Genomic DNA, 22,913 nt, shown 5'->3' on the forward strand with positions numbered 1-22,913 from the left:
AATCAGTACATGCAAAGTGCCTACATGTGTCACTTCCGTATTTCCTGATCCCAGACCATGTCAAGACTCCTTGCCAAGTATTTTCCAAAACTCCTTTATAATATCACATAATGCCAACCTCACTCCTGAGGATGTTTGTCCATCTGCCCACCTTGCAGACTGTCAGCTCCATGAGGGTGGGGGCATTTTGACCTTGGTCCCGCTCCTATTTCTAGTGCCCGGCACACAGTAGGCGCTCACATTTGATATATCAATGACCAGAAATCCAACACCTACTAGATATCCTGGTGATACAGGCTCTCTAGCAAACGGCCACCTTGAACAAGGAAGGAGTGGATAAGATTCTTAGCAAGAGAGCATGCACAGCAGACTTGCGCTGAGGCTGAAAGCAGTCACAAAGGCGACTTGGTAATTAGGAAAATACCTTTATTATTTTTGAAATGTTCTAATATTCAATTTATTATTTTTGAAATGTTCCCATATTTAATGTAAAAACCCTGATCATGGCTTTTTCACAACTTCACAAATTATAGAAAAATGACTTTGCCCCTGCTTTACAGAAATCTCCTTCCCCAAATCAGACAGGACTCCATTATGGCTGAAAGGGGGCAGGAAGGAGGGGCAGAGAATACAGCAAGTAGAACCACAGCCCTCTGGGCAGTCAGAGGCTTTTCCTGCACATTTAAAGCCCAGGCTGAGTCCCAAAGACCTGACCCCTCTGAGGGAGGCTCGGTCCATGCATATCCGTGGCACACTGAGGCAGGGTTCCGTCTCCACGGCCCATAGAGGGCCTACGGCGTGGTGCTTATGGCCGGCAGGCCACAGTCAAGGCAGCTTCGTGAGAACAGGAACAGGAGGCAGACCTGCAACTCAAACCCCTTTCTCTAAAACATGGCCAGGAGAGAGGCTGTGGACACTGCCCAAGTCGTGCTCTAGGTTTAGAAATTTCCCCTTTTACTCAGCTCACAAAGACGCACTTGTCAAATAGCTATTTTTTTTAAAAAATCAGAAAATAAACATTTGGTTCCATTTCAGCTGTAATCAGCAGTCGGTAATTTTTAGAAAAAGCCAACTTGAGTTGCTCATTGCTAAGTCCATATTTTTTATCAGGTCTCTGACTCCTTCCTTTCTCATCCACGAGCAGGGGGGTTACAGCTGGAGCAGAAGGCTGTTTGTTGACTTGAGAAAACTGTGAAAATGTTTTGCACTCACATACAAAGGCTGATGGAATTCAAAAACGACCCCACCGATTTTTATGAGAAACAGGACTGCTCCTCTTGGGTGTCTCAAGTCAAAACAAGGCAATCGCCTGGTGATTTATAGTCCCCACTACACATTTCCCGCCTTCCAGAAAGCATTAGAGAAAGGGTCAATGTCCGCCAGGAGCAATTGTAAACACACCACTGACAGCTTGGACACTTTGTTTTTAAATGCAGCAGGACTTTTTCCTTTGGCCCTGGCAGAAAAGCCAACTCCCTAGGACTGGTTAGGAAGGAGCAGACAGGAGGGCTCCCCCGAAACCTAAGAGTGAGGGACCAGTGGTCCCCGTTGACCGGAGCATGGCTGGGAGTATCATCAAAGGCAATCAATACATTATGGCATACGAAAATTTTCCTGTGTTCCCCAACTGGCCTCCAGGCTCAACCTGGCTGGATGAAGGGCACGGGAGGTACACAACAAGTTATCATAAGGCACATGGTTGAGGTGGCCCCCACACCAGGCCCAGAAAGATTATCTCTTCGCATGATTCCAAAAGTGTTGGAAGGCTGAGGAGTTGATGACACTCACTATGAGCAGCAGCAGCAGATACAGGGCTATCATGACCGTAAACCAATGGCTGGAAAACCAGGAGAGCTGGCTTGAAGCCCTGCTTAAGAGGGAAAAGAGAATGATGTTAGCAAAAAGAGGAAAACTTTTTTTTAAAGTATATGCAACAACTTCTGGCTCAAAGAAGATGAAATGATGAATTTCATCCTCTGCAAGTGAGCCATGAAATGAAGCTTTGTGAGTGCTCCTTTGCTTAAAAAATCTCGGGCTGTTTGGTCTGGCACTGACACGCCTTTCACGAGAACATTTTCTAAACGTAAAAAGACAGCTATGCAATGAGCTCATCCCAATCTTCTCTTTTACAGCTCCTCTTGTACCGTTTATAACCCATCTTTTCTTAAGTAGGACTTTGGTATCTAGAATGACCTTGCTCAGGGTGTCTGCTCAGACGGCAGCAGGTGGCAGGTTATTTAGCAAAGGTCTTTTCAGTTTTAGACACGTACACATACCAGTCTGAGCTGGGGAAATCCTCTTAGGCCCGCTGGGAGATGACTTAAACCGTCCAAGAGTGCACTAAAGACACACTCCAGGGAGAAGTGGGAAGGAATGGAATTTTCAAGTAGAAAAAGCCAGATGATTTTAAACCAAAGGATAATGTTCCCCAGACTCAGGAAACCTATACAAATTTCCCAAATTTGGGGAAGAAGGGGTGGATTTTACCAGTTTATGAAATCCTAAGTGTGGAAACCACTGGTGTATACAAGCAGAAGTGGGGAGTATTAAAAGTAGTCCCCTTTCCTGTCTGACATGCTGCTCACCCCCACAAGAAGCTCTCCCATGGGCCCCAACAATGTGATAAGATCTTGAAGTGACCCCAACCCTGGAGAACCCTGTACATACCCCCAACAACCACACTGCTGAGATGGAATGAGGCATCCACAATGGATCTTAGGAGCCCGAAGGCTTCCTCTGCTGTTGGGTTTAACACCCTCATTTTAGAGAAAAAGGTGAAGCATCTCAGGTCCAGAGAGGAGCAGGCCGTGGTTCAACAGCCACCGTGGGAAGTGACAGAGCTGGGTGGCACACAATCCCAGCTTCAGAGCTTAACCTAATCAGCGACTTTCAGACTGCAGTCAGGAACCTCAGTGGCTAAGGGGCCTCACGGTCTGCGGCAGCCAGTCTGGCTTCAGTCAGTCCCTCATGTTGTGTTCACAAATCTGTATCTTCTTTGCTAGAATACACAGTCCCCTTAGGGCCAGGACCACATCTTATTCCACCTGTATTCCTCCCCGTCACCGTGTCTAGCACAGTGCTTTATGTACTTGATACACAGCTGAGGTCTGAGGCTGGAGGAAAGGGGCTGCTGATCACTAAGAGGCCAATACTGTGCAGCCTGCAGGGGTTCTCCTGGACCACACACGGGGACCGTCCTTCTTACCTCTTGGGCTGCTTCTGCGAGTACACGAGCAGGTACTTCACCCGCAGGAGCTGGTTATTGGTGACCACAAAGTACTTTGGAGGGATGTCTCCGCCTTCGCTATGTTTGATTCTTGCTCTCCTGCGATCTATCTCCTTGGAATCTGAATAAGGAGAGTAAAGGGTGGGGGAAACACAAAAATAAACGAAGGAAATTATGAATAGAAATGGGTCAAGCCTCCTCGTCCTGAGGGTGGAGAGGCCCCAGCAGGCTGAGGAATGGCTTGTTTGTGGACGTGAAGCAGCACTAAAAAAACAGGAGAATCCGACAGAAAAACAGAAGGTGGAAAAAATGAATAGGAAAGTGAAAGGGATACAAGAGGAAAAAAACTGAGTGGGGAAAGCAGAGGGAAGAAGCAGACTGATGGCCATAACAAAACAAGAATCTGGGACTGGGCTCTAAGAACAGGACTGGATCAGAAACAAGTCTCTTTGCAGGCATTAACCATTCTGGATTCGAGCTTCGTAGAACACTTATCTTCCACCCTTTGTACCAAGACTTGTTTAAAAAACAAAAACTTTTAATAACATGAAAAAGCTTTACCAAAAAAACAAAGGGGGGGCCAAAGCTGCATGAAAGCAGGCATTGCAAAGTCTTGTTTTTGATGTCTAATGTCACGGCTTGCAAATTTCCTAACAATTATAAATGCAAATATTCATGCTGTCTGGTTTGGGAGGGTGGCGTCAGACCTGGGCCCGTTCCTTGGGATTCTAATTGTTTCACATTAGAGGCCAGGAACAGACAGTTTTCTCAATTCTCCTTGTCTCAGTGGAACCAGGAGGCCAGTTCTGGAGACTAGAATGACAGTTCTGTGACTCTTCTGCCTCTGAGGGCAAAACAGCAGGGGGAACAGGGCAAAGGATCTAAGGGACAGCAGAGGAGTGAACTGAAATGGCCAGCTAGTCATTCGCTCCCTGGAGGGCCTGGGATTTATTCCCCATGCCTCAATTGCCCCTCACATCCTCTGAGGGCTCTGGCATGCACCAGAGTAGCCTGGAGGACAGGGTCTGGACACATCTTTAGATTCAGTCTAGCAAATATTTATCAGATGTCAAGTAGGTATCAGGCTCCCTGCTGACACAGGTCCCCAAGAGTGAATGAGACCCAGTTCCTGCCCTCAAGGAGCCCATGCTCTGGCCTCACGTACTCGCTTGTGTCTATCAAATGTCACCTCCTTCCCAAAGCTTTCCCTGAGCACTTGCACCCACCATGATCGCTCCCTCCTCTGAGCTGCACCTCGTGGACCTCATCAACCCCCTCACCTGGCACTCTCTACCCACCGCCTTGTAGTAAGTGATATCTTTTCCGTTGCGTGTTCAACCCCTAAGGAGACTGCTCACTCCTCGAAGGCAGGCCCCTGTCCTACATTGCTTTTGACCCAGCCCCTCCCTTGGCATGCAGTGGGTGTTCCACCCAAAAGCTAGGCCAATGGCAAGAGTCTGTACAGCCCAGGTCCGGGCCAAGTGCTCACTCACCCTTCTTCTTCGTTTGGCACTTGACATCTGGATGGTCAATAACCTCACACACAGCCACGCAGCTGAGGATGGGGCCAAGGAGGCTGTGCTGCCATCCATGGCCATGGGGGCTATAAATGAGGGCCAGGCTCAAGTCACTGGTGAGGTAGGTCCCTTCCCCGAACAAGGATGTCTGGAACAACAGAGGTCAAGAGAAAACAAACAGGGCCGGTGAATGCAGAGTTGGCACAGCAAGACGACACAGGTCTTTCTTCAACAGGGTTTCAAACATAAAATTTTCAAGTTTCTTTTTTTTCCAGCAAAAGGCATAAGGTCAAATAATCCTATCACATCATCACAGGGTTATTACTAAACACATTCCTATTTGATGACAGTTAACTGGTTGTGGATATGTCCGATTAGCCTGGCAAACTAGTAGTTTCTGTGGTCAAGGTTGAGTGAGAAAACTACAGGTATAAGAGTCCAAACAGACCTGAGTTTGAATCCTGCCTATATCTCCAACAACCTGGCAAGTTATCTAAACTGTCTGGGTCTCAGTTTCTACATCTACAAAATGGTGATAACAGTATCTGCTTCAGAATGTCATGGATGAGGATTCAATGAGATAATGAGCATTAAGCATCTAGCAGGACACCTGGCACATGAGAGGGGTGGGCACTCCATCACAGGCTCTTATGTCACAGTATATATAGTAATTCCTGTTACACAAATGCATTAAGCACGGTTACAGTGACAGGCTTGCAGAAGTCAAGTCACACCCTTACATACAGGGAGGGAGATCACACTTGAGAGGGGAAGTAATCTGAGTCATTACTTGGAAAAGAAATGAATCTCCCAGACCAGAAACTGCAATGCAGTAAGGAAGGCCTCTATGAGGGGCCGGGTAAGTTGTACTCTTTGTGTTGGCATTGACCAAGAAAATGTCCAAAAATCTAGGAGGCAGCTCCCTGGTGGTAGGTGCCCTCCATGAGGAAGTATGCCAGGTGAGAGAGAAGGATCTCAGGTGAAATACCCATAAGTTGAACTTACGGCAGGCATGGCAAACACATCCTTTGCCCATGGTAGACATTAATAATCAACCAGGATGGCCAACATAAAAATATCAATCATAGCATTCATTCACACTGACTCAGAATCCCGCTCAACACAACATTCCAGGTAGCTGCTACCAATGAATGGAATTTGACATTTGAGTTGAAATTCAATTGCTATTCTCGAGCCACTGTATCAGTATCTGAGATGAGAAGTGGGCTCAAACAGCTCACAAACATCCTATGCTTGTAAATTGAGAAATGGCCTATTTAGTGGCACTAGGCTTCCACGATTCCAAACTGATTAAATGAAGCTTAGGGGAAATGAAACAAGCATTTGCTTGGTCTTTGGGAAGCCCCTTGCTAGGTTAGGCAGTGTCCCCATCTCTCAAAAGCTGACACAGACCTTTTCCAAGGACACTAGGTGTCCTCTGAGCTGACCCTACATCCATTCTCCACTTATGGCTGCCGGGTATATGCCCTTCCCTAGACTCGAGAACCTCGTGCTGCAAGGCTGCCATGAACAGAGGTGCACAAGAGTGGGAGACTTGGGGTATCTCTACCATGAAAACAATCTCACAGCTTCACCTGGCAGGTGGGTTCCCTCAAGCAAGTCCCTCACTGAAAACTCAGACAGAGGAGGCCGGAAGAGCATCCCTTTTACCAAAAGACTCTTATGAGATGCTTCTTAGCAGCAAACTTCCTGGGGCACTGAAGTAAAGACAGGACTATAATCTGCAGGCAGCTTCTCTAGCCAGCTCTGGTATGAAGTGGAGGTCCCGGATTCCAGTAGCCTGGCCGTAATAATAAGTTGAGAGCCAGTGTAAACACGCCCGTCATCCTCAGCATAAACCCAACTGCACTAATCAGATGCAGCAGTGTTGGGAAAGTCTTGCTAGCCTTGGGGCTGCCTCAGCCACAGCTGAGCCCGTGGCTCAGGGAGCCAGCTCCTCAGACAAGGCAGATGCTGCCACGCCTGGGGAAAGGCCTGCGGCCCCCCAACTCCCCCAGATTCCCTCTCCATCAGCCTATAAGAGCAGCTACTGTGTCCTTGGTGCCTAATAGGGGAAGAGCCCTTTGCATAGATGAACTGTTTTAATCCTCTCCGCACACCAGAAAGTGGGTAATAGCGTGCTATTTTACAGATGAGAACACTGAGGCTCAGAGAGGTTAAGTAAATTTGCCCAGGCCGCAAAGCTGCCACGGTGGTCTTTATGGCTCCCGTCTGTACTCTTCCTCTTACACTTCACTGAGGGGCAAAATAAGTGCCAGCAGGGAAGGGGTGGTTGACACTATTGACTCCTAAAAAAGGTGGGAAAGGAGCTCTCCTGGGCACAAGTCTCAACTTCTCAAGGGCCGACTCTGTTGACGTGTCCCCCGGGGAACTGTTTCTCAACCTTCTCCGTGCATATGAATCACCTGCGGAGCTTGTTAGAGTGTGATTTCTGATGGATGGGACAGGCCTGAGATTCCACATTTCCAACACCCTCCCAGGTGATGCAAATGCCCCTGGTCCAGGGACCTTGCTGAATAGAGAGCTGGCCACACACTGGGATCACCTGGTGCGATTTTAAAGCATTCTGCTGTCTGGGCCCCCTCCCAGAGATTCTGATTTAATTGGTCTGGGATGCAAGCAGGCATGGGATTTTTAAAAGCTCCCCAAGTGATTCTAAATGTGCAGCCAAGGTTGAGAACCATCTTTAAATCGATGCTTCCCAAACTGTAATCAGTATAGGAATCACCTGGAGATTTTGTTAACATGCAGGTTCTGATGCAGAAGATCTAGGGTGGGCCCAAGATTCTGCATTTTCACAGGCTCCCAGGTGCTGCTGCTGCTGGGGCTGGTCTGCAGACCGCACTTTGAGTGGCAAGGCTTTAGTGAACCTATGCCCCCACCCCCACCAGCAAACTCCCCAGGATTCTAACTCCCCCCTGCACACACACACACACACACCCCAGTCTCAGCAGGCTTAGGCCCCACCTTGTTCAGGTGGCAGTGCAGGCCATTGTGGATGATGGAATGGAAGTTTTCTAGGCGGCTCCCGTGGAAGGCGTAGATTAGGTCTCGTTCTCCTTTGGTCTCATAAAATTTGGCGTTCGCTGGGTCGGAGTACTCGACTTCAAACAGGAAGTCCGGCACGGGGACAGGCGTGTGAGGGGCACCAGTCAGCTTTTGGATCTTTTCAAACTTGAAAACATGTAGGGAGTTGCAATTTTACTCGGGAAGCTGGTAAAATGTGCTGCCAAAATGGCCTCCTAAAGCCTTGGGCTTAACTCCTATGGGCTCTGCTCATGAGGAAAACTGGTTTCATGAGAATAAAGACATCAATTTATAAAGAAGCTCAGAGCTTATAGCTCAAACTGCTTTCCTCTAATAATGTTTTTCCCTACAGTAGGCTGAGAAGCATGAATTGCTCCTTCTAACTAAAGATCACTTCTAATTTTCATAACACTTTCACATCTATTTCCTGCATTCCATCTTTACAATAATCTCAGGAGGTAGAAAGGTATGATCAATTGCAAAATGGCCACAAACTTTTGCTCCCATCCCTATCCATTCACCCCTCTGCAATGTGACCTTGCAGGTGGAATTCCACCTAGATTCCATCAAGAGGTGGAGTCTACTTCTCCGCCCCTTGAATCTGGGCTTGGCCATGTGACTTACCTTGGCCAATGGGACCTTGGTAAACATAAGGCAGACAGACACTTGGAAAGGGCTTGCCTTTCCTTGTCTGCTGCTGGGAACACTTCACCCTTCACAGCCATGTGAACAAGCCCTGCTAGTCTTCAGTAGGATGAGAGCCTCACAGAGGAAGGCCCCAACCCAGCAGCCATCCCAGGTGAAGCCCCAAACATGTAAGTGAGGCCACCCTAGATCATCCAGCCCCAGGCAAGCCAGCCCCACCCAGAAGAACCACCCAACCAACCCATGGAATCATAAGAAACCATCAATGTTGTTTTAAGCCACTAGGTTTGGGGGATGGTTTGTTATGTGGCAAAAGCTGATTGATACAGAAGGGTAAACTCCTTCCTAAAGGGCAACTATTCTCTCAGGACAGAGACCACATCATTTCAGTGATTTCCAAACAGTGAGTCACAGACTAAAGCCAGTCTGTGGTGAAGTTTTCCCTGGGTTATGATTAAAGAAGAAGAATAAGGGCAACATAACAGATATATTTATATTGACATAAGGTTGCCATAAGCCTTTCTTTGGAAGAACTGTCCTTTATTATGAGATCATTTATAAAATGATGACACATGGTAGGCTAATGTCCTTACTTGGGCACAATAAAAAGCTGATAATCCTGGGTGCCAACATTCCATGTTTTAATGGAATTTAACTGGTCCATAATCAAAAGTCAAGGAGCCATTGCCTTATCCACTTTACCTACAACACCCAACATCTAGTAAGTGCTTGATGCCCATGTGAGGTATGAATGAATGAATGAATCTCAATTTAACAGATGACAAAAGTGAAACCCAGAGATCATCTAGGAGTTAGCAGCCCAGCTTGGACCTGAGTATAGGTCTCCTAACTCCCACTCCATGGCTCTTTAAGTTACTTTACCATCCAACACAGATGGATGTCCCTAGACCCCAGAATCCAGGACACCAAATTCTATGCCACCTAAGGAGGATTTTTGTCTTTAGCAAGAGCTTGTAAAATTGAATGCTCTTGAATTAAAAATGATTAATTAAGTGGAGAACAGCATAGATAAACCCCTGCTGCCACTCAGAGGAAAGAGCACCAGATCAGGGATCTGCCAGTCCTACCCTCTGCTCCTTGTCATCCCAGCTTGTCCCTGGAAGATCCCAGCCAGACAAGCAAAGCCAAATTATGGAGTGTCTGGTCTGTGCCAGAAACTGTACTGGGGGTGACACATATTCTATCACAGCTCCCCTCTGAGCTAACTATTAATATTCTCAATTTACAAATGGGGAAAAGGAGATTCAATAATGGATGGAAGTGGGATTTGAACCCAGAGCCTAAGGTTTTCCACTACCTTAGGCTCTGCCTCTCTGTTTCCTGACAACTGGACTAGGCCAAAATTTCTTAAGGTGTGGTCAAGGGCCCACCCTTATCAGAATTACCTGGGGTGCTTGTGATACCCAACGTTTACCAAGCCCTCAGCATATGCCCTTAGGCATCGTTCCAAGTGAGAACATTCATTCAGTTCTCACAGCCTGATGGAAGTATATGATTATCCCCATTTTACAGATGAGGAAACTGATGTGCTGAAATGCACCCAGTAACCTGCTGAAGGTCACACCGCTAGGAAGTGGGAGAACGCAGCTTTGCACTGCTGGTGTACAAGTTCCTGGGCTCCACTCCAGACACAGAATCAGAATCTCTGAGGGCAAGGTCCAGGAATCTGCATTTTCAACAAGCTGCCCAGGTCATCCTGGTGCACAAGAAAGCCCCAGAGCCCCTCAGCCTTAGGAATCTGTGATCCTACAGATTAAAGTCTCACCTCTGACTTCCCTGCACTGTGGATTGTCAGGACCTTTGAGGATAAAATCCAGCTCACCAGGTCCCAGGCCCGTTTGTCTTTGTCTCCAGAGGACTGGAGAAGTTCTTTCAGGTTGGGTAACTTGCTGGCATCTGCAAGCTGAAGTGAGGAAAAACCTCCATTAGCAAGGATCCCGGACAAAAACGATAACCAGGGGCCCTCTAGTGGTAAGGCAGGCGACCTGCACTTTTTTCATGACCAGGGAATTTCCTGAGTAGGGAAACGCGCAGGTCAACAATCCCCTTTCCAAATAATATTCAATGCCAAAAGCTCCCAACACTGAAAGGCTGTTTTGTAACTCATTTGCTACAAACCCTGACCTAGGCTGATTCAATTAATCTTTATTTATCCCACTTCATGTTACTATTGATGCATTTTGCTGCAGGAATATAATGTCTGAGGAAGGGCTCAACTTGCTGGAGGTGTTACCAAATACATGGAACATACACGTGTAGGTAAAGAGGATTTAGGGTAAAGGGGACAAAGCCCTGTCCCTTCAGCATGAGAAAATGACCATCATTAACCTGTTAACTGCTTCCCTGGAGACAGGATAAGGTAGCATGGCAACTACATACATAACCAGGCAACACTTATGGGAAAAATGACCCAGAATAGAAAACCGCATCCGGGCTGGAAGAAGCTCCGAGTGGGGAGTCCACAGTTTGGGGTTTCCTGAGTGTGGTGACTTTTGTCACCTCACTTTTGTGAGGACCCTGGCAGCCATGTCTATGGCCTTCTTACGAGAGAGACCTGCCTTACAAGAGAAAACATGGGCTTCATTAGGCCAGAGCACGGCCCGCACCCACCCGACATGACTCTCATTTCCTCACATTTGAGCTGTCACTCTTGGGGGACATAGACTAGCCCCTGGACCTCTGCTGGACTGTGCAAGGACTTCTGCAGAAACAAAATGCCTGACACTACCCTGCTGTGGGCCGTGATTTGTCCTAGAGCCTTCGGATTTAGGCTGGTTCCAGTGTGGCCTGCGACAGGCATCTGAGTCGGACAGTTTAGTTGTGTCACTGCAGCACATTATTACTTTTGTAAAATCAGGCAGAATCTGAATTCTGAAACACATTTGGTGCCAGGATTTCTGACAAGAGACTGGGGACCTGGACTAACAGATAGCTACAAGGTTTCTGTAGCTTTTGCTCAGAAATTACAACTGACTATAAGCCAAATCTCTCCAGCATGGCATTTAAGACACTGTGTCGTCTGTGAACATGCCCTGGGTTGTACCACCTCCAAGCTTTGCTCACTCAGTCCCCTGGAATGCCCCGTCCTCCATCTCTACCAACCCAGGCACCCTTCTCCTCTAAACCCCTAAAGCACTCAGCCCCAATCCTCTCTCCTCAGTATGGCTATGATGCCTGGAGGCCAAAGACTGTCTTGTGTTTTTTAATTCTCCTCTTTCCTGGATGTAGAGGACAGAACAGACAGATCTCGATTTGAATCCTTGCTCCTTAGGCAAGGCACTGGACCTGGCTGAGCCTCGATCTCCTCTCTAACACGGAAACCCCACTATCTCCACGTTGGGTTGTTGGGAAGATTAAAGAAGGTAGCAGAATCTCAGGGCCTGGTCCATACCTGTCCATTTCTTTTCTTGCTTATATTTCTCCCCGGACAACACATACACACACACATTTGCTAGGGATGTAGTTGGTACTTCATGAGTACCACTGGTTCTTTTTCCATTTCTCTAGAAAGTTGACTGTTGCTGACCTTAGGGGTTTTATATCTTAACTCTGTAGCTGAAAATCAGAAACATTTCAGGGCTGCTTTCTTCCTGTCTGTTTCCAAAGATTCAATTAATAGCCTCAGACTTCTAATAAAACTCTCTCTACGTGCCTCATGGAGCATCAGTGAGGATCCAATTAAAAAGGGGGGGGAGGGGCGGCGCAGTGATTAAGTTCGAGCACTCCACCTTGGCGGCCCGGGGTTCGCAGATTCAAATCCCGGGCACGGACTGACACACTGCTCATCAAGCCGTGCTGTGGCCACGTCCCACATACAAAATAGAGGAAGATGGGCACGGATGTTAGCTCATGGCCAGTCTTCCTCTGCAAAAAGAGGAAGACTGGCAACAGATATTGGCTCAGGGCCAATCTTCCTTACCTCCCCGCACCCAAAAAAAAAACCATGGACGTGTGGACGTGTAAATGCTCCACAGTGTTGGTGCTACACAGTCGGGGGCGCAGAAAGGTAAATAATTATGACTTAAACCTATTCATTGTCATAACAAAGATGGATACAAACTACTAAGGGGAAAATTCAGGACTCCTGTTGGTTAGGGGTTGGGGGTAGGGGTGGTCAGGACTTCGCAGAGGAGGTGCTGTGTGACTTGGGTTTGACATGCAAAGGCCAGAAGCAGGAAAGTGCAGCGTGTAGTCAGGGAAGTGGGTGGCGACATGGTGAATCATGCAGGCTCTCCTCCCAGGCAGCCCAGGTCCAAACCTGGGCTCTCACTTCCCCCAGTCACAGTGTAACCTGGGTGAGTTGTGTGACCTCCTGTGGCCCAGTTTCCTCCAATACATAATTGGGATCTTATTAGTAGCCACTTCACGGGATCCCTGTGAAGGTTAATCAAGTTAAACAGTACAGTGCTTAGAGCACCAGGAACGTCTTAAGTCCTGTACTCTAGTGTTAGTGGGACTGCCGTGATTGTTGTCATCATTAACTGCAGGTGATTCTGTGACACTGCAGCATAGAGTGTAGGGGAGGGGTTTCCAGGAGGAACAGGAGTGAAAAGGTGACTTGAGTTCAACCTGTGAAGGGCCTCGTACTTGCCTTGGGGACTCTGGGCTTTGTTCTGTAGGCAACAGGGAGCCACTGCGGGTACCTGAAGATGCATTCCAAATGGTTTACCCTCAGGTGGCCACCCGCATGGCCTGATGCCTGCAGAGTCCAAAGGACACCCCCAGCATTCTGTGGCTCATCTTGGCTTCCCCATTCCTTCTTTTCTGCTTCTGGTCCACACCTGTTATCCCAGAGCCAGACCTGAGTCTTCTCTCCCACGATTACTGTTCCCATGACTCCTATTCTCAAATCCCACCTGTGAGCTGCAGTGCTCCCAGTAGCCCAGACCTGGGCGCAGGGAGACCCACAGAAGGCCAGTCAGCTAAGCCAGGGCCCTTTCAGGGCCTCAGTCTGGGGAAATGGGAGACACTCCTCCCAGCTCTGAGCTGGACCCCCAAGTCCTCGCCTGAGCCCCCTTGGGGCCAGTGCTCTTCCAGGGCTCGTGCTGTCCCACTGCTGCCTGCCCAGACAGGGCCCCTGTGTGTCCTGTGGGCTGCCCTCTTTGTCCACACTCTTGAGCCCTTCAACTGACCTTCCTTATGTCCCATTTCACTTTTCAAGCTACTCTGAAAAATAAATCTGCTCCAAGTTAATAGGATTCTTCTTCTTGCGACCAAAATCTGTCTGCATTTTAGTAGGGCCTTTTGGGGACCAGGCACACAAGTAGGGTTGCCAGATAAAATACAGTTTGCCCAGTTAAATTTGAATTTCAGATAAACAAAAAAATAAATGTTTTTAGTATAAGTATAACCCAAGCAATATTTGGGGCATACTTATACTTTAAAAATTATTTGTTGCTTATCTAAAATTCAAATTTAACTAAGTGGCCTATATTTTTATTTGCTAAATCTAGCAACCCTCCCCCAAAAAGGCCCTTCATAATCTGGTCTGGCCTCTCTAACAGCACCTTCTGCCACAAACTTCCCGTTGGTTTCCCCCCATGCTGTTCCTCAACTGCCCTATGTCTCTGCTCCTCTGTGCTTCTGCAGCTGCCCAGCACGACATTCCACTCAGTCTTCCCAAGGCCAGACTAAAGTCAGCTCCCCTGTCGCTGACCACACACAACCTCTGTGCTCCCCCGTGCTCTACACGGAATCTCACATTGGTACTTGACTCTCTGACAAACACTTTCTGAGGGCCAACCACATCTTATGAACCCTGGAGTCCCAGCAGCCAGCCTAGAACCCAGCATGAAGTTCAGAACGAGACAGTAACAGCTACTATTTATTGAGGCCTTATCACGTACCACACACTGGGCTAACTGCTGTGCACGTGTCATCTTATTTTATTCTCACAACAGCCTATTTTATTTATTTATTTTTTTGGTGACGGAGATTGGTCATGAGCTAACACCCGTTGCCAATCTTCCTCTTTTTGCTGAGGAAGATTGGCCCTGAGCTAACATCTGTGCCCATCTTCCTCTATTTTGTATGTGGGATGCCTCCACAGCACGGCTTGATGAGCGGTGCATAGGTCCACACCCGGGATCCAAATCTGCGAACTCCGGACCACCGAAGCAGAGTGCACAAACTTAACCACTACACCACCAGGCCGACCCCTCAACAACCTATTTTAAAGGGGAGGAAACTGAGGCTTGGAGAGGTTAAGCACCTTGCCTAGGGTTGTGCAGCTATTCAGTGGCAGGGCAGGGACATGCAGCCAGGTGGCCTGACTCCAGAGTCCATTCTCTGTGATTCTCTCCTACCAAATCAATGGAGAAATTTATAACGGACTAAATATTTTAACCCAAAGGAGCAATTCTAGCAGAAGTTTAAGAGGCTGCTTGGGAAGCTTCAGGTATGTTTCCAGAGTCTCCTATCCCCCCAAATAATACACACAACCAAGACAGGTACTGGCTGTGCCTAAGCTCTGTCAAAGGAAGGGAGAGAGATATATGAAACGTGTGGTACGGAGCGGGGTCAGGAAATAGAAAACCCTCCATCTAGACAAGAGTTATGAACCATGGCTCATGACAGTGGAAGGCTCTTACCATCGACTTGAGGAAAATAAGTGTTCAGGAGGAAGGAAGGCATTTCTGGAGGTTGTAGGGGAAAGGCAGAGGGAAAGGTTTACAGGGCAGGTAGGATGGGAGTGGGACGTGGAGTGATGGGGAGGATTTTAAGAGGCAGAGAGAAAGCACTCCCAGTGGGAAAGAGCATGGCCAAGAGGTAGAGAAGTGAACAGCGCCTGTCCCAAAAGGTGGTCCCAGGCTCAAATGCCCCCAGGGCCAGAGAGATGATGAAAATGAGTAAGGGGGGAGTCTAGGAAAGAGTGGGAAGGACTCTGTTGAACTGGAGACCCCCGGCCTAGCAAAGGTCCCAGCCACCAACCCCCCAGTTCCAGTTCCAGCTGGTTTCTGCCCAAGGGTGACCTCCATCCAGGCTACAGAGCCTCAGAATTTTTTCTTGTTTTAAAAAGAAATCAGTAAGCTGGGTTTTTTTGTTTGGTTGGTTGGTTTGGTCTTTTAATCTCCCAAATTTCTAAAAGGCTAGAGGTTTTTTAATTTCCCAATTTCTAAAAGGCTAGAGGACAAACAAAACCTGTTGGCCCACAGACCACACTTTCACAGCCTCTGCTCTGGGGAACAAGGAAGGATTCAGCTGAAGTGGCTGGGGAGCCTGGGCCTGAATGATGGGCAGTGCTGGCAGTCACAGGGGCTTGAGAAAGGAAGTCTCTAGGAAAGAGGTGGTTTGAGTGACCGAGAGACCAAGGGCAGGGAACCAGCAGAGGAGAGAGAGGACCAACGACCCTGGAAGGAGACAACTCACTCTCCTTGCTTTGAGTCAGGAGGTGACAGGACAGCCCAGTGGACACTTTGCAACCACCCAGATCACAATCTCTGAGTAGGTGGCCTAGGAATCTGTGTTTACAGCAGTTGCCACAGGTGGTTCTTATCACCAGGAAAAGGTGCGGATACTCAGGTTTAAATGTGAAGCAATGTTGTCCTAGAAGGGCTGGCAGCAGGCAAGAAAGAACATCTGAAACAAATTCTTGTCTAGTAAGATGCCAGAGGTCATGATTACTAGATGTGGTTGGAGGTACTAGAAGGAAATGAACCAAAGGTACAGCCAAGGTGACTAGCCTCGGGGACCAGACAGACAGAGCGACACCTGGAACAGTGAGGTGGGCGGGATGGGTGGAGCTGGGGGGCTGCAGAGATGAAGGTGGGAAAGGTGGACACCACAGTTACATACAGGTACACCTTGCTTTGCACAAACCTCAGGTATGAAAATCCAGATTTATTAAAACAGATAGGGGGTGAGAGTCTACGTTACAAGAGTTCTTATCACAAACAGAGTCATCGTGGGGACCCTAGAAAGGAGTAGTCTCCACCCTGGCAACACGCTGGCATCACCTGGTGGTCTGCCACCAGCACATATACTGATGAGCTGATGGTGACAGAGATAATAACAGAGCTGCTAGGAAGATTAAATGAGTTGCACATAGAATCAGCTCAGAAGAGTGCCAGGAAATGCAATTAGTATTGTGTAAGTGTTAGGGACTATATTATTATTATTAATCAAATCTCCCTCTCTACTGCTCCCCAATCTGAGGAAAGGCCTGCATTCCTGGGATGGTTGGCAAGAGAGGAGGTGGCTTGTCTTGGAAGAATGATCCCACCCTGGTCCTCCACATAACCATCCCATAGGCTGAGACATCTTTCTAGCCACATACCCACCAACGGTCACATTACATTATATCTATGTCTGTATCCATATCTTTTTAAATTTATATACTTTTTCCCCCTCATTCTTCAGATACCATCTTTGAGAGCAGGGAATTAAAAGGTAATCTGAGAGACTGAGAATTTTACCTTGAGATATCAAGTATGTACCTAAATGCACATTTATTGACTAGACTGAATCTAAATATTATCATTTCCTCACCACCCATAGATGGGTGCCCATGAAAATGATCAATAGGAAAATTTTAAAACTACATATTCTCTGCAAATGAACAAAAAATCTCAATGCCCAGGCTCCACCTCAGACGGATTAAATAAAAATCTCTAGGGGTGGGGCCCAGACATCAATTTTTTTTTTCTAACATGCCAAATTTTTTTAATACTTTTTTTTTTTTGCTGAGGAAGATTCGCCCTAAGCTAACATCCGCTGCCAATCTTCCTCTTTTTGCTTGAGGAAGATTCGCCCTGAGCTAACATCTGTGCCAATCTCCCTCTATTTTGTATGTGGGTCACCACCACAGCATGGCCGCTGACGAGTAGAGTAGCACCAAACCCAGGCCAGTGAGGCAGAGCGCACAGAACTTAACCACTAGGCCATGGGGCCGGCCCCGTGACATCAATATTTTTTAAAGCTTCCCTGGTAATTCCAGTGCAAGCCAAGGTTGAGAGCCTTGTAAAGAATGATCTCTGCTCTCCCCCAGGAACTGTCAATATTCAATTTCCAATCTGGAAATACACACCAAAAGCCTTCCTTAGAAAGCTTTGTTAGCCTCTGAGCCTGCAATTTCACCTTTTGGAATTTATCTCAAGAAAATAACTAGAGATATGAACACTGATTAATGGAGAAGGATGTTTATCATAGCATTATTTATAAGAGCAAATTTGTTAAAATTGTGAAGGAAGCCAGAGGAAGGACTCCTAACTGCTGGGAGTGGGGGCACAGAATAAGATGAGGTTCCAGCTGTGTCTTAAAGGATGAAGGAGCGTTTGCCTGGACAAAGAGGGGGATGGCATGGAGAGGGCAGGCACACCCTGCAGTCAGGACAGAGAGAAGCTTATTCACGTTTTAACCCAGACATTGAGGAATCAGCTTGTCTAGACAGTACAAGACAGAGACCAAAACCAGGAGAATCAATTAGAGCAGTTCGGCCCCCAAAACAGTGGATGGGCACAGCGTAGGCTAAATGCAGTGCTTCTCACAAACGCCTAGAGATCTTGTTAAAACGCAAATCTTGATTGGGTAGGTCTGGGATGGGGCCCGAAATTCTGCAGGTCTAACAAGCTCCCAGGTGATGCTGATGCTGCTGGCCCTCAAGTACACTGGGTGGCAAGGGGTTGAATCAATACACAGGAGCCATGCCCACCCACCTCCCACACCCAGAAAGGGTCTGCAGGCTAATGGAGAACCAAGGCATGGTGTTTTCTAGGGGGAAAACAAAACAAAAAATTTTATAGCTGTGACGCCAGTGAGAAGATTCTGTGTCAAAAAGACTCAGGAATGTGAACTGTGCACGGGATAGCTCAACCTGAAGTTTGGGAGCCAATGGTCAGGGTTACAGGGCCAAGAATGCTACAGATTCTCTGACCTGATAAGAGCTTAGCCAACCCTTGTCCCAAGGAACAAGGTCAGAAACTCTCATCTCAGCCTGGGCAATCAGCACATACCCAATTGATTCCTCAAACATCTGATAAGCACCTTCCAGGGAGGCACTGAGAATACCCAGAACTGCCAGTGTAAAATCGAAGAGCTGACTCAGAATAGAAATGCCCTCAAAACAAGGCACCTGGGAGATGATTTGGGACTTTGATTTTTGGAAACTGCAACACCTGTGTTACAGGTGTGTGATGACATCTCATAGTGTGGAGAAAATTAATTAAAAATGGCTGAAAATGATACAATGTTTCACAACTACTTCCACGTGCTTTTAGCTAAACAAATGAAATGAGAAACTTTTTAACAGCTCCATACCTTCCTTCATCAGGTAACCACAAAATGATCAAGAAGGGCAAGTTCAGACCTGATTCCCTTTTAAAAGTTAACCTTTGAGTCAGGTACAGGTCCAGATGCCAAGTTCTCTGCATCTTTTCTGTAATTCATGTGACATGTAGCAAAACAAAACCTAACATGTGTTTCTCTAAAGAACATGTGCATGCCTCCAGAGGTCATGCCAGGCCCTGCTGGTGAGCGCCTTCTCCTGGAAGGCTGCCCATTAAAGCCATGCCTACAGACAGCCAAGAATCGGTGTGGCCTGGGCTAGTTTTCCTAACAATGGTGCCCAATAAAGAATATGGCTACAGGGCCGGCCCCGTGGCTTAGCGGTTAAGTGCGTGCGCTCCGCTACTGGCGGCCCGGGTTCGGATCCCCGGCGCACACCAACGCACCGCTTCTCTGGCCATGCTGAGGCCGCATCCCACACACAGCAACTAGAAGGATGGGCAACTATGACATACAACTATCTACTGGGGCTTTGGGGGGTCGTGGGGGGAAAGGAGGAGGATTGGCAATAGATGTTGGCTCAGAGCCAGTCTTCCTCAGCAAAAAGAGGAGGATTAGCATGGATGTTAGCTCAGGGCTGATCTTCCTCACAAAAAAAAAAGAATATGGCTACAGAATGGGATGGTAAGAACCTGTCCGTGTTTCTCCAGCAGCCCTTGAGAGAAAGTGTGCACTGTCTAGGACTGGCACGATGAGCCCTAATGCAAAGGACAGTCTGTCCCTATAGAGGAGGTGGCTATTTGGGGCTATCCAAAGAGCCGATGCTCTCCCAAGGGATTACAGGTATGGGAGGAAAGGTGTGCCCCAAACTGAGAGCACTGATACCCAAGGGGAGGGATGTGGGACAGGGTGAGTTCTATCAGGGGCACTTTTACTTTACTGGTATCATTTCAATTTTTTATAATAAGAATATATTCAAACATTATTTGCATAATTAAAAATAAATTTTAAAAAAGCATGAACAGGGGCCGGCCCGGTGGTGTAGTGGTTAAGTGCACATGCTCTGCTTCAGGCCCGGGGTTCACAGGTTCGGATCCCGGGTGCAGACCTACACAACCCTCATCAACCCATGCTGTGGCGGTGTCCCACATACAAAAATCGAGGAAGATTTGCAACAGATGTTAGCTCAGGGACAATCTTCCTCATCAAAAAAAAAAGTATGAACAAATCAAAACAATTCCAAACTCCCTTTGCATTTATCCCATATTCATCAAACAAACCTGAGTCTGTTTGCCAAAAAGACCTTCCAGCAGAAAGCAAATTCATCGAGCATTCTAGCCCACTTGGATGTTTCTTGGCAAAAATTAATAAAGTGCATTGTGGGGTACCATCTCTGGTGAGTTTAGTCCCTCTGGCCTCAATCTCTACTCCTCTGTCTTTTCCTCCTAAACAGATCCCTCTCTCACCCTACCACCACTGGGGTCTTTCAGAAATGCATCCTAGATCTCACCAATGCCTTCCCCTGCCCAAGCATAAAATCTACACATCTTGGCAGGACATGCCCAACCCTGCAAGCTCCAGTTGGCCTCATCTCTTCCTGCTCCCCATGACAGCCACACTCAAGTACAGACTTGTCATTCTTGGTGAGCTCCTGGCTTTCTGCCCATCCTGCTACTCCTAGAATACCACTTTCCTTCTCTCTGCTCCTCAAAAATCCTCCATGTCCCTAGGGACTTAGCATGGCATCAGCCACTGCCCCTGGTTAGTGCTCCCTGACCTCAGCCCACTGCCAAGGGCTGGGGTCCCGGCTCTGGGCTTCCATGTTGTATGTATAGGTCTTACCCCATGGTATAGCTGAGCACACTGTTAACCTCTCCTTGGGTCTGTAATTCTGTATTCTCAGCATCTAGACCACAGGAGCAGGAGCTCCATAAATATCTGTTGACAAAACTGAGCGAAGTTTCATCCCCAAGGCTCTGATTACAAACCCACAAAACTGAATATCTGAATTTGCAGAATAAACCATGGGGGAAGTCAGTTGGCTGGCCTCTTTCTTCGAAATGCCTGTGCTTGGTGGTCAAGGCCTGAGGTGCCCTCAACACATCCCTAACCTGGGCTGCAGTGGACCAGGTGGGGGCCAGGAGGCTGGGCCTTTGTACTTTTACCTCCTGGGAATGACAGCAAAGAGGGAACCCAACACTGACCACCTCATCGGAGATCACTCTAAACATCTCTTGATTCTAAATATCGCCTTTAATCTGTTAATGTGGTTCATAACATTGATTTTCTAATGTTGAACTAATTTTGCATCCTGGGATAAACCCAATCTGTTAATGAGGAATTATTCTTTTTATACATTGCTAGATTCAGGATCCTAATATTTTATAGAGGATTTCTACATTTATACTCATGAGTGACATTGGCCTATAATTTTCTTTTCTTGTATCATCCTTATCAGATTTAGTACCAAAGTTATACTAGCCTCTTTTTCAATATTCTGGAAGAATTTGTGCAAAACTGAAATTACTTATTCCCTCAGTGATTGGCAGAACTCAACAATGGAACCAGCTAGGTCCAGAGTTTTCTTTGAGGGAAAATCTTTGACTACTAATGCAATGTCTTTAATGATTACAGGCTATTTCACTTTTCTATTTCTTACAAAATCAACTTTGGTAAATTATATTTTTCTAGGTAACTCCAAACACTTGGATTACGTAAAATGATAATTGATATCTGACTGGAATGCTGACCCTGAGGTAAACTCTGCAAGAAATTAAGCGCCTTGTGAATCATCAGAAATAACAGCTCACATGTGTACTGCATGTTACAATTTATAAAAGTACTGCCATATGTTTCTTCATCTGAAGATTGAGCTGTGGGTAGCTTTGACTTTCGATGTCTAATTATTTGCAAAGGGATGGATAACTTCCTATTTAGCAGAATCAGCTGATTTAGATCAACACCCTATTGCTGGTCACACTAGGAAATTTTGTGGTGGCCTATGCAACTACTGAATTCCTCACTTCAGTCCTGGGAGTCACTTGTCATTAACAAGAGGAAGCAGCCACCAAGTGCCTTTGGAGTGTCAACATTAGGCTGTCAGGAGTGTTCTTAGTTCATGGAACCGTCCCTAAGGCCAGGCTGGGAATGGAAAGTCTAGGGGCTGGCATATTTACTAACACGGGTTCCAGAGGCCACGTGTCCCAGGACACAGTGGACAGCTCCGGGTAAAAGCGCACTCACCAGGGCCTCAAAGTCCTTGCAGTCGTGGCGGGCATAGGACGCAGGGAAGGGCCGCAGCACGGAGTCGCGCTTGTAGCTCTGCAGGGCCGAGGCGAAGAGGCTGCACCGGAGGTCGGCGGCCAGCAGATCGCGGCCCGCCGCCTCCCTGACGGCCGCCCTGCCTGCGGGCTGCATCCCGGGTCTCCGTGCGTTGCCAGGGGACACGCGCCGGTCAGGGGCGAGGGCCAAACCTGCAGTCGGCCGGACTGGGCCCTGGGACAATGGGCCAAAGGGGGCCGGGTTCCCAGGCCTGGGGTGGAGCTAGGCAGAGGGACGAGATGACAGGGGTGAGAACGTGCTGACGAGTGTCTTCTGCGGGGCTCCGGGCCGTGGCCCTCGCTGTCCGGGCAGACCGGCCGGAGGAGGAGAGGGACCTGGCCAGGTCAGCGCTCGGGGTTGGGCCTGGGGATAATGGGGCCGGGGGTCCCAGGCCTGGAAGAGGGGCTGTGACATGGGGTGAGACGACAACGGCAGGAACGTGCTAACACGTATCCTCTGCACCCGCCTGGGGCGGGGTGAGCCCCCAGGAGGGACCGCGGGCAGAAGCTCCTCCGCGCGCCGGGCGAGGCTGCGGCGCCGCCGTGCCTTCCTGTCCCGCCCTCGGCCGTAGCCGCCGAAGCCCCGGCGCTCCCCCGCTGCCCTCGGCGCTGCCTGCGTTCCGCGAGCCGCGCACTACCGCTCGCGGCGCCCTGCCCTCCGCACAGACTCCCGCGCCCCGCCACGCGCCCCGGCCTACCTCCCCTCCCGACTGCCGCGCTCCCCACGCAGCGCCGCGCTCCTCCCAGCCCCGCCGAGGGCCCGCCCCTTCCCGCTCCCACGCCCTCCCCGGTGCAGGTTGTGCCCGCCCATGCCGACCGGAATGGTCCCGAGATGCGAGGTGTGCGCCCGGGTGCAGTCACCCACGCCGCTGCGTGGCATCCTCGCAGTAAAAACTGACCCAGGCGCCCTTTTGA

At 48.3% G+C, this 22,913-nt stretch overlaps 1 protein-coding gene across 2 annotated transcripts; it reads right to left on the reverse strand.

The window, feature by feature from the left end:
* Positions 1-409: 409 nt before the first annotated feature.
* PARP16 (poly(ADP-ribose) polymerase family member 16) lies at positions 410-22,631 on the reverse strand. 2 transcript variants are annotated; one of them, XM_058541848.1, is made up of 6 exons: positions 21,922-22,631; positions 10,223-10,360; positions 7,732-7,938; positions 4,720-4,891; positions 3,206-3,347; positions 410-1,870 (listed from the first exon to the last, which is right to left on the reverse strand). In XM_058541848.1, the coding sequence occupies exons 1-6, from the start codon at positions 22,093-22,095 to the stop codon at positions 1,732-1,734; spliced, it is 972 nt and encodes a 323-aa protein (XP_058397831.1). In that variant the 5' UTR covers positions 22,096-22,631; the 3' UTR covers positions 410-1,731. The 2 variants fall into 2 exon arrangements, with proteins under 2 accessions (XP_058397831.1, XP_058397832.1); XM_058541849.1 differs by having other exon boundaries at positions 410-1,867; positions 21,922-22,630.
* Positions 22,632-22,913: the final 282 nt, after the last annotated feature.

The sequence above is a fragment of the Diceros bicornis genome, chromosome 5, assembly GCF_020826845.1.
Source record: "Diceros bicornis minor isolate mBicDic1 chromosome 5, mDicBic1.mat.cur, whole genome shotgun sequence".
Lineage (NCBI taxonomy): Eukaryota > Metazoa > Chordata > Mammalia > Perissodactyla > Rhinocerotidae > Diceros > Diceros bicornis.

Coding starts and splice junctions, on each gene's coding strand:
- PARP16 (XM_058541848.1), bottom strand. CDS start 22,095: ATGCAGCCCGCAGGCAGGGCGGCCGTCAGGGAGGCGGCGGGCCGCGAT. Junction 10,361..21,921: donor GCAAGGACTTTGAGGCCCTG/GTGAGTGCGCTT, acceptor TCCTCACTTCAG/CTTGCAGATGCCAGCAAGTT. Junction 4,892..7,731: donor TGCACTGCCACCTGAACAAG/GTGGGGCCTAAG, acceptor CTGTTGTTCCAG/ACATCCTTGTTCGGGGAAGG.